This window comes from Streptopelia decaocto (assembly GCF_964273445.1).
Source record: "Streptopelia decaocto genome assembly, chromosome: 10".
Lineage (NCBI taxonomy): Eukaryota > Metazoa > Chordata > Aves > Columbiformes > Columbidae > Streptopelia > Streptopelia decaocto.
Genome location: NC_138665.1, coordinates 19,700,024 through 19,711,844, shown reverse-complemented (window position 1 = coordinate 19,711,844; position 11,821 = coordinate 19,700,024). Strand labels below are relative to the sequence as shown.

The window sequence follows — 11,821 nt, the reverse complement described above, 5'->3', positions numbered from 1 at the left end:
ATTTATGTAGGACCTACCCAAAAACAAAGCTCGAGGCTCCCTCTGCTGGTTCCCAACAGCAATGGGACGGGAAAAAGAAATAGAAGTGGGAGGTGTTTGGCAAACAAACTCCTCCCCATCGCCTGCCAGGTTTCCATGGGACGCCTTGTTATCAATGGGAAGGGCAGAAAACCAAAACCCTCTCAGATGTTTAAGCACAAGGGATACGTTCCATACCACCCATAACATTTTAAATCAATGTATGTTATGTTGTTAACCTCACTTACCCCCCAAACTCCTGCCCCAAATCTTTCTCAGTAGTTCCCACTTCGCTTTCTTATTTTGTCTCCATAAAGATTTCATTTTCTGATTATCCTCTCCCAGGAAAATACCGAAGACGTGCTTGTTCACCCCTGTCCCACGCCCCAACAAACAGCCGCGTACCCCAGCTGAAATCAGTCCTCTGCACAATTTTATTTACCACTTGCAGTTATATTTACAAATCGTCCCAAACAAGTAAAGCAGTTTTCAAAATCAACTCGACCAGAGCTACAATTATTCTCTTTTCTATACATCACCAGCTTCAGTTTATTTCTATACACAGGTGCTGTCTATATTTAACAAAATGTCGCTGTTTTTTGGCTCTGAGGATCTCCACAAAGGCAACTTGATCATTTCATCCCATTGCAATCAAAGAAGCTGAAGTTCTTGCTCTTGCCTTCCTTCCCTCTCCTTTCACCTGAAGCTCTTCATGGCTTTCAGTTTTGGAATTAAAATGAATAAAGATTAACGCTCCCATTCGCCAGCAGTTTTACCAACCAAGAGGAAAAAAAAAAGTGGAGCAAAACCATCTTGCAACATTTCAAGCAATGTTTCACATCCGATGTGTCTGCTCCTAAGCATAAATATTGAAATACTATCTGGTAATAAGGTTACATAAAAGCAAACACAATTGATTTAACATGAAATGGACTTCTGCAAGCACAGACGGGCACCTGACAAGAGAAACGAGTTACCGTGCAGCGAGGAGCCAGAGCTGATCCGCAAACAGCAAATGGCTGGAGAGCCTGGATGGGAAGGACGCGAAACTCAACTCTTGCTCCAAGAGCAACTTCCAGTTATAAGCATTTCCTAAAGACTTGAGAAAAATATATACATTCCAAATGTAATTGCTGCAATGTTCTGAACTCACAGACACCAGTGCTTCCAAAGAGAAAAGAAACTGGTTCCCCGGGATCTCTGTGCACAGGAGCAGCTGGCGCCAAATCCTGGCTCTGGGAGTGAGGTCGGGAGGGGGAAAACGCAACGTTTCAAAGGCGTATTTCTCCCAAGCCCACCTGGCCCTTTGCACCGTAGTTCCGCAGAGGTGACATTATTATGGCAGTCGAGCCTTTATGTTTGTTTGTTAAGCCCTTTAAAAAAAAAAGACCAATCTGTTCTGGTCCCAGAGTTAGCAAGCCTGGGATGAGACCAGCCCACAGAACGGGCTGTGTGTAGCCAGGAAGATAACGAAGCTCATTTAACATTTCCCTTGCAGCAATCATCTCCCTTTATTTTTAAATGCCTCCAGAGGGCCAAGGCTCACGGCAAAGCAACAACCTCCAAAAGTCAAACCTACAGATCCCAGAATTGCTGCCTGTCCCCTCCAATAGTTTGGCAATGCCCAGGAATGGCCTAAAAGCACAATAATCAACATTCAAACGGGCCAGCTGAAGTCACCCGGTGTCAAACACTGAACACCCCGGGAGCTCCCGGTACAAACCCATCACCAAACAACCGCACAGTAAACTCGGAGGGGGATTTATGATGTGACAGTAACTTTCCAATCCGATCATCAGATATGAAGTATCAAAAAAAATACAGTAAGTTCCATAAGGCAAAGGCACAAACACGCGCGGCTACCACGGCTGCGGGTAACCTGCTTGCATAGATTTACCATCTATGTTGTTATATTGTTCAGAAGGAGCTAGGGGAAAAAGTAGCATACAGCCCCTTTCCTAAGAGGCTTTATTAATGTTTTGAAAGGATTGTACCGAGACTACAGACACGAGTACAAGGTTTTTAAACACCTCCCAATTCCCCCTGTTTACAGGAGGAACATTCAAGATGTTTAAAAGAAAGCTCCTTCAAAAATCAATGTATACCAGTGAAAGGACCACATTTTAAACAGATTGCTTTGGTTTAGGCTGCCGGTGTGAGATGCACAATTCCACAACTTTTTCGGTTGTTTTGTCTATCCTATTTTCCGTATCTTATTTTTACAGTAGCCTTGAACACTCAGCACATAACACCCTGCTAAACCTTCAAAGTGATTTGGATAACACAGAAACCAGTTTGACACTGCCCTGAAGTGTGTTTGCACTCTTGCATGTTCTCACTGCAAAAACCCTGCTTGACTAAGAAAGCATTTTTTTGTCCTAAATATTTCCTCAACACTGGAAAACCCACGTGATCCTCAACACCAGCAAATTAAGAACTCAGCCTAATGCTTCACACCTTCCCTCATCCCTATGAAGATGAAACACACCAAAAAAAGCCCAGAAATTCAAAGCGAGACTTTTACCACCACCGCTTATCCCAACACATCACAAGCGGCCTCAGCTACAATTTCTACAATAATTTATTTGCTTCACACCTGCAGCCAGAGTTGGAAGCTGCTGAAATACAAAGGGGTTCAAGGGATCACTAAAACCAACTTGCTTCTCCATACGGCTGGAATATTGCAAACCATTTACAAATCATTTTTTGGGGAGATCTGAGCCTGAGGAAAACTACTGAAGTCTTTTTCATATATGGAAGAACACTGACATGTAGAATACGATCACAAGACTCATCCTCATGTATAAAAAAAATGAGCAGATTAAAAGCAAAGACAGATGAAGGAATGGAGAAAAGGGGCTTCAGTTACTTCACATGAGGCTTCTCAGCTCGAATCTGTAAGAAACGGGCAGTGTGAGTTCTGTGTTCACAGGAACTCGCTGTTTCGTCGGCAGAGCAGAGGTGTGAGTGGAGAACTGGCTGCACCCCAGGACACTGAGAAGGGAAAAGCGGAGAAGCCGCAGCACTTGGCATTAACGTTGGCAAGCCAGCTGCAGCATCCAACACAACTGACAGACACTTGAAAAATAGATTTTATTCCTCCTGTACTGAAGCGATGACACCGTGTAAGTTCTCAATCATGTGCAAACAGCTTTTGGTAACTCCTTTTCTAACTTAACAACTCATTTCAGTACAATTACCCTGGCTTTAAAAGACTAAAAATCCCAGACTGAAGTCCACTGATTTGTTTTAACAAGTGTACTTTCCATGAAGTCCACACTGTTGCATGTTCCAGGAGCTTGGCTGTGTACGAAAGTTGTCTACAACGATCATCTGAACTGAATACATCAGTTCTCCAACCACAAACAGTCCTCAGAATCTAAAAAACAAAAATCACTTCATAATTTAAAATATATATCAATGACACTCTGCTTTTTTTTTTAGCTAGAATGTACCAACATCACTAACTGACTTAGAATACCAACTTGATTTTGTGAAAAAAGCTTGCAAAAAATATATCAACTTCAAAATGTACAGAAAAGGACATTAGAGAGCTGATATTTTGGGTTAATGTATTTAGAAAGAGCAGCGAGCTAGGAGTGAAATACCCTATATTACAAATATTCAACCACCCGGGTCATACCGGAGCCACCTTTCTAGTGTAGTGAAGGGTTAGGTACAGAAAGGGTATTTTTTGAAAGCACGTCCAAAGAACCGCAGCTTCGTTTCACTTAAACTTGATCACGCAGGCGGGCCAGTCTCTGCGACAGTTCATCCTGCAGAATTGAGAGACACAGACACCAGCTATCAGTAGCATCAGAATTATTCTTTGCAAAGTTCTGGGATGGTCAAGCAATTTCATGCCCAGATGATCTGAAATTACCTTAACGAGATTTGCTTAAGACCAGACCAGAGGTCTGTACAACCGTGTTACCTCCCGTAGCAGATACCTAGGAAGGAGTTTTCGAAAGCAGCAAGTACAGACAGTTTCATTTGGTCTCGTCTTTTGTGGTGGGGTTTTTTTGCTTGGTTTTATTTGTGTTTGTTCTGTGGGGGGTTTTGGAGGGTTTGTTTGGGGGGTTTTGTGGATTTTTTTGTTTAGCTGTTGGGTTTTTATGTATCACCTTTTAGAGGGTAGAAGGTGAAACAGAACTTTCAAAGAATGTGGAATAGTCAGGGCTTCCCAAAGATCGGTCGGTTAAGATGAGGCTCCCTAAAGCCTCCTCTACAAAGACAGGATGACAAAAATAAACTGTCCTCTTTCCATTCCCTCAAATATATTCCCCTAGAATGGGAAAAGCAACTCGGCAGAAGATCTGTGCAACCTGGACATCAATTCTCCTGTCACGCCCATTTCAATTAAATGGAACATTTACCTGCTCTGCTGAGGCAACGCTTGTACCAACAGAACCCGTCTGTCCTTGAGGTAGTTCCATGTTCAGATCAAGACTAACAGGAGAAAACAAAACAAAAAACCCAAGTCAGGCGTACGTGGCTAAAGGAATCAGCACAATAACTGACAAGCAGAGGAATATTGAGATAGCATGAGGCCATCAGCATCCCATGAACGCTCTACTCCAGCTAATTAGACAACTTGATCAGTAAATTTGACTCATTACCAAGACAACAAGTCATACATTATAAATAACAACAGCTACATAAATTCAGCTTAATCAGGACTGAGCAAGATTCCTGTTTAGCAGATGCACACCAGACATGGCACATGTACAAACAGGAAGTTCACTCAAAAAAAGTTTCACTAAAAAGATTGTCCAAAGTATTTCTCCTCAAGCCAACTTACATGTCACCAAAAAGGCAAGGAAAATTCTCTGAAATAATTCAGCATATCCCTAAAGGCTTAAATATGTCATGACAACTCATTTTGCTACATCTAGTTGCAAGAGCAGAACTATAGGAAGTTTTAATGTGGTAAGAGGGGAAAAGAGAGGAAAAGCGTGGAGAACCACGGCAAGGATTGCTAACGCCACAGCAAATCCAAGTCAATAATAAAACGCTATCCTGCCATGACAAGTGACACATGATTTTAGGCTTTTGCACAACCAGCCCTGCACCCTGATATCCACAGCAGCTTTGAGTGAAAAAATGAAACACTGGCAACTAAAGTATTGTGAGAACGTTGCCCAGAGGTGAAAGGAAAATGCTGATTCTTCTCTGCTTCCAAGAGACAAACACATATAAACCAGGGGTATGTGACCCTCAAGGTAACCAGGAAGGGTTGTTGGAACCAAGATTTATTCAATAGCCACTCAAAATTTCACCTACCCTGCTTCATCTGCCATTTCCTGCAGAAGCATATCCACTTGGTTCTAGGGTAAAGAGAAGAAAACTGATTACTGCATTTTGTAATTTCTGACAAGCTCTTGAGAGAAATCTTGAGAGAACAGAAATTATTTTAACAAAACTGATTCAAAGCTACACGTCTATCAGAGAACATTTTTGTGCTTCACCACCAGAGGGCCCTGTGTGAACTCAGAAGTAGAGGTTCAATTCCCATTAATCGAACTCCAGCTCCCAAAATAATGCCTCTAAAGAATTGAACTGATCTGCAAAAGACCAAACATACAACTGCTGATTATTAGCTACTAAACATTTTTTTGCTCAAAGAAAAAAAGCCCATATCCAGTAGATTTAATTTTTGGATTTGGTTTTAGGTTTCTTTCATTTACAAAGCACTAAATCCAGTAAATTTCTCTCTGAGAAAACATCTATTGGAACAGCACATTTAGCTCCTTGTGGAACAGCACAAGGGGGTCGGTGTTAGGAACTCTTAACTATGTAAAGCACTGTTTAAGAATCTATTTTGACAAACACATGTCCATAAATTGCAAGTAGGTAATTACAACCTTTCCATTGCACATACTACTACTAATTTGGTGGCGACTAATGTCATTTTGTTAATATCAGTGAGTTCAAACTATTTATTTCCTTACAGCATGTTCTGCTTTGATAATTAACACTGCAGTGTCTTCTGGTTCAGAAGTTCGTTATGAACCCATCAAAACATGGCTTGTTCAGTAGGAGAGTTAAAGTTTTCAAGCCATAATCTGCAATGAAGCCTCCTACAACACAGTGACTAAAATACATATTTGTGATCCGCTGTACTTGTGACTATAATTGCAAATAGTCTCTTCATCACAAAGAAGCACAAATCAAAAGTGCAAAGGCTCCAGTTGCTGCCACGTCTCAAAGTTAGCAGAAAGAAGAGAATCAGACATTTCCACACAGTTCAGACACATGATTTAAGATCATTGCTTCCAAAAAAATATTATTCTTACTTGTGGCGTTGTTAGTGTCGTAGTGTTGCTCATCGTGTCTTCCATCTGTTGTGTCTGAACATCTAGTGTTTCAAACTGGTGCTCAAATCTATCCATTAGCGCAGATATCTGTTGAAAATATGAATGAAATCAATGATCTGGAGATAACAGAACTGGCAAAAACAGAACGAAGGCTGTGAGAAGCTTCTGGAAATGAGAGCTCGTCCCCCTTTGAAGCTGACAGAACTTTTGAAGCAGGTTGGTCAGGGCTCTGCCCAGGCAGGTTCTGAGCATCCCCAGTTGCGAGGAATTCACAACCACACTGGGGAACCCATTCCAGGATCTACCAACCTCACTGCAAAACCTTTTCTTTTGGTTGGAATTTCCCTTTTTAAAACACGTGTCCATTCCTTTTCTGCTTTTGATGCGCACCTCCAAGAACAACAAGTTTCTATTTACCTTTTCTAGGTTCATGCTCTTCAGCGTGGCATCCATGGACTTAACTACCCCCGCCATCGACTTCGTTACCTGGAACGAGGTAAAGGAAATTATTAGAAAGCAACTAAAACGAACGGTTTCTTACCAAGCTCTCTTATCTCTATCGGCAGTATCAAAAAAGTAGGGCACACCCCACTGCCATCTAAAATGCCACTGCTTTTTTATAGCTCCCACCATTTAAAATTCTATACATTAACCAGTTGAAATACACGTTCTGAGCTTAAACTCACTAAAAACTGAGGTGCAGGTGGCATTAACCTGTGTAGACCTGTCAAATGTGAAGGGATATATTTGGTATCCAGATCACATGGCAGAACAAGCTCTCCGGCTGAAGAGCTAAAAAAAAATTCTGGAATCACACATCCTACATCTTGACTTAATGTTTTTGGAAGTGGAGCAATATCTTTGCAAAATAATCTTAGGTGTAACCAGTAAAACACAGAGGAACAAGAATAGCAACAGCTCAGAGGAGTTACCACCTCCAAAACACAGCAGACAGCAATCTATTTCTAAAAAGCCACTGCCAGGGGGATTCCAGCTCTTTATTTACTATTGGCCACATCCAAAACCAAAATTGAAACTTTCCAGCTCATTACAGACAGAATTAAGTCACTTCTAAGAGGATCGGAGGTCTCATTCTTGCATGCGATTTGTGAAAACAGACTCACTTTGCCCATGGTGACCGCGGTCTGGACTCTGGCTGCCACGGCGTCCACCCTGGCGCTCATGCGCAGGAAATTGATGGCTTGGTTCTTCTGGCGGATGGCGTTCTCCGCGTGGATTCGTGCGACTTCCATGTTACCCTTCTGAATTGCCTGTTGGAAACAAAGAGAAAAAAGAAAGAGCACTTTAACCGTCCTTTCTCTTGTAAACATGGTATCTGAATAGCCTGTTTCATTATAAGCATCAATTCATCACAATATCTTCCCTATTAGAAGAGAAAATAAAGCCTGCTCTCCTACCCCAATATTTCTCAAACTTTTTCAAGATGTGAACCCTGACTTGTTTCCCAGGAAGGTCCCAAGCGTGCACTTCAGGTAGAAGTTTTTACAGAGCTACAGAAACATAATTTTCTCGTTCCTAAAAACATTTTCAGCATAAAGACTCAAAACCAGATACAATTGGTATGGTTGTATTTCATGGACAAAAATACAGTCAAATCAATTTAGTCCCTCCTTTTACTATTTCAAGGACTCAAAAACTACTTTGAAGTTTCTCTTCATAAGTCTTTTTAACACCAGCTGATAGACATTGAGATTAAGTATTTTAAACTTTGAGAACAAGTCTCTAACAATACACATACAAGACAATTTTCTCAGAAAGCAAATGCCACAAGCTGTACAAAAAGATTCACAAGAACGTATCGTCACATTTATTAATAAGTGTGGGAAGATTTATAATCATACATTTTAAATCATAAGCATCTATCACAATATTACTAGCACGCATACGAGGAAAATGGTAAAAACACAGGATATTTTCCTGCTGTAATATGTAAAGACCAGATCTAAAGAGCTTGTTTCAGGCCCACCGCTTACCTTCTTAATTTTAGCTTTCTCAGCCTTTTCTTCTTTGTCGCATTTTTTTGAGTTCCTATGGAGCTCCTTGGCAGCAAACTTCAAATTAAACAGGTGTTCTGCAGCTTAAGTCAAGGGTCCAAGAACAGGATGAATCCTTACATTGTAGTATTTTTGCCCTCCTGTTTAAAGCGCTATCAAACCTGGCACATATTGTGTTTCCCCGTCAGCGATATTATGATAAAACTTGGAAAATGTTATTTAAGTAAGCCCTTGAAATTCACACAATGAGACCTACCAAGCTGCTTCACACTTACAATGCCACTGGGTTCTAAAACGTGAGGCCACGAAAAGTAAGTTCAGATCCCAAACTGGCTCCATTTAACACCAAACCTATTTCAGACTGATAAATACAACAAACCGAAGCTCCCCAAGAGGAAAGTCTGACTCTGCCAAATACTTTCACTCACACACCCAGAATGTTTAACTCTCCGTGAAATGCCAGCGCGGTTCACTGGCCTGCCCGGAATTGCTCATCCAAAAAAAGAAACCAAAAGAAAACCACTGTGGAACGAGACAAATTAATGGTGCGATAGCAAAAGGGCCTGGCTGACTGTGCCCAGGTACAAACCAGGAGGCCGGGCTGCCCTTCCAAGCCGCAGCGTGATCTGGGGTTTAAATTGAATTGCTCATGTGGCTCCTTGGTGTGGAGAGCAGCCTCCCAGCCCCGGCTCATGTGAGAGATTCCGGGGTCCCCGTCAGCTCCGTCATCTGACTTGTGGGGAAAGGACACGGCAGTCAGCAAGAGAGACTGTTCTTTTAAAAAATTCAAGTCCTGCTAAGGCCGAAAGCTCTAAGAATACAGTAGAACAAGGCTTTATAGTGACTTAGAATGATTGCATAGAACTGCTATTGAAAGAGAATAAAGTATGTGCTCTAAAAATAAGAATTAAAACACCCATACTATTAAAATACTGCTGATTAAAGCTTCCAAATATTAGTCCTTCTCAAGCAAAATGGCAGTACAAAGCTTCGTAAGTTTCTTTCATGCCATCTTTTGATATCCCATGTGGAAGATGCAGCAAGTAATAAGATATTTAACAGTTAAGTGGAAGCACATAAAGCTAAACACTGTGAGGTACCTGAGCTTTCTTTAATATTTCAAGTACATAAATTATTCCAGAACTGTCTGTCTCTCCTTTGAAGTCCAGCCATGATCTTAAGACCTCTGACAGCGACCTGAAGATATTCGGAAGTTTATGGATATATTTGTTATCCTATCCTGTAAATGTTACATGGCAGGTTACAAGGAGGTAACAGTTTTGCCTGTACATCCAGGTTACCCATCAAGGTGGCTACCAGTAACAATAAAATTGCTGCTTATATTTGTATTTCTTTGCTTTAAAACCTAGGTGAGCACCCCTTTCAGCAGCAATAAGTGTATTGCACTGATCCACAAGAAAACACCTTCAGGTTGCTCATTCAAGTGCACTTGAGCTCAGAGACCAGAGCAACCACGTAAAGCACAACATCACCTATTGACACCGCTGGCGCTGAACCGGCACTGCAGAGCAGTTTGGTTTGAAATCACTTCCTCAGTTACTCACTCGGGGCACGTACCTTTGGCATTACGACAGCTCGGGGCTCTCCCGTCCCATGACGAACACGCACTCGCTCCTCCCTCAAAGCGTCTTTTTCTATGTCCCACAACCCAAGTGCAGCTGAACTTCACCATGAGTCACCGTCACCCGCCCCAGCGCTCCCGACAGCCACCAGTGCCCGATCAACCACACCAACACCCATCATCTTTATGTTTGGTTTTGGGTTTTTTTGCTTCTGTTTTATACAGCAAGAACACTAATTTTTCCTATAAGGGCTTTCCCTGCACACAGTGCGTTCTCAACACCAGGGTGGACAATGGGGTTTGTCCCAGCGAGTTTGGGGGGACGAGTTGGCTGCCAACATCATTCCAGTCTATACACAGCACCCGATCCACGGCACATCACCTGTCCCTGGGCGCTATTCCACACTGTCAATCGCATCTCGGGCCGTCCCTCCAGGAAGCCCCGGGAGCGCGGACACCGCCCTCGCCCCCCAGCTCGGCCTGGCTGAGCTCGCCTTGCAAACAGAAGCCCAACCTCCCGTTCCTCCCCGCCTGCTGCCCCCACGCAGCTCCCGCCGGTGCCACCGAACCCTCCGGGAAAGGCCTCGGCGGGGCCGCCCCACCCCCCGCGCCGGGAGGAACGGGACCCGCTGCCTCCTCCCCCGCACCCCGGCCGCTGCCGGGGAGGCCGCGCACGCCGCCCCCACCGCAGCTACCGGCCCCGAGAGCGCCGGCTCGCAGCTCGGCCCGGCCCCACGGCCTCACCCCCAGACCACGGCCCCCACTCCCGGTACCGGAGACCGAGGGCGAGACCACGTCGCCCCCAGCACAGCCGAGCCCCGAGGATACTCTCCATGTTGGCCATGGCGGCGCTCCGGCCCGGCGGGGGAAGCGGAGCAGAGGGGGCTCGAACAGCGGGCTCCCCTAAGCCCCTCTCCCTCAGCGCTGTCGCGGCTCCGGCTTCCGGTTCCCCGCTGCCCCGCCCCGTTACGTACGGGCGCGCCGGGGCGTGGCGCGCGTGCGCGGGGGTCTCGTCAGGCGCGGCGGCTCCGGCTGTGGGAAGAAGCGCGTTGGGATCACTAAATGTTCCTTTTTTGAATATTTGATGGACACAGTGTTTATCTAGAGCAACTGTAGGAACTTAAGTGATTTATTATCACACTTCGGAGACAGGCCGAGCGGCCGTTGGGGGTAAAATGCAAAGGATGCCGGCGACTTTTGGAGGGGAGATACTGAATATAAGAAGTTCTGGATGGGAAATCAAGAAATCAAATATAACTTCAAGCAGCTGACGTGTACCTCTGCATGGTAGTTGCACGAAATGTAATATTAACGTACTGTAACACTTTTATGGTGGTAACAAATGTTAAACTTGACAAGCAAATAAAATTCTCAAGTGTTGCAAACCTCAAATACCTGTTTCTGTGCCTTGGCTTCCAATAGCAAAAGAAAGCAGTGGAATTACTTTCCAAGGGAAGCAGAGCGTTGTTCATGAAGCTAATCAAGTGAACTATAAACCCCACGCAATATTTCTATAAATTTCGTGTCTTTCTGCTGAATTGTGTCCTACCTGCAGCTTTGGGCTGGTTGGGGACGGCGCCGTCTCTGCTCTTCCCTTCCAGGCCAAACTACAACTTGACAAAGTTACAGAATTTTAATACATTGAGAAAAAGAGAAATAACCTGAAAAAAAAAAATGCTGATCTAACACCCACTGGGGTTATTGGAACTCTGATTTGCAGTTAGTGTGTTCGCAGGACCAAGGTTAATATTCCGAAGAGCAGAAACCTTAAGCTCCTCCAGAGCACCGCGGATGACCTATATAAAGCATTTAGTATATGCAATTTATGCCAATCAAACAGTATTTGCATCATATTTATCAAATTATTGAAACCTTCTGCAGTTTATTGC

The 11,821-nt window shown here is 43.7% G+C and overlaps 1 protein-coding gene across 1 annotated transcript; it reads right to left on the bottom strand.

Moving 5' to 3' along the window:
- Positions 1-429: 429 nt before the first annotated feature.
- CHMP1B (charged multivesicular body protein 1B) lies at positions 430-10,916 on the bottom strand. Its single transcript, XM_082061611.1, has 8 exons — positions 10,761-10,916; positions 8,330-8,427; positions 7,460-7,606; positions 6,753-6,821; positions 6,315-6,422; positions 5,302-5,345; positions 4,395-4,467; positions 430-3,794 (listed from the first exon to the last, which is right to left on the bottom strand). Exons 1-8 carry the CDS (start codon positions 10,774-10,776, stop codon positions 3,750-3,752), a joined length of 600 nt encoding a protein of 199 aa, XP_081917737.1. The 5' UTR covers positions 10,777-10,916; the 3' UTR covers positions 430-3,749.
- Positions 10,917-11,821: the final 905 nt, after the last annotated feature.

Bases quoted from the DNA above. Each gene is read 5' to 3' on its own strand.
- CHMP1B (XM_082061611.1), bottom strand. The intron at 6,822-7,459 runs GTGAGTCTGTTT...ACCTCGTTCCAG, and splicing joins CCGCGGTCACCATGGGCAAA to GTAACGAAGTCGATGGCGGG. The intron at 4,468-5,301 runs GTAGGTGAAATT...TTCTCCTGTTAG, and splicing joins GAAATGGCAGATGAAGCAGG to TCTTGATCTGAACATGGAAC.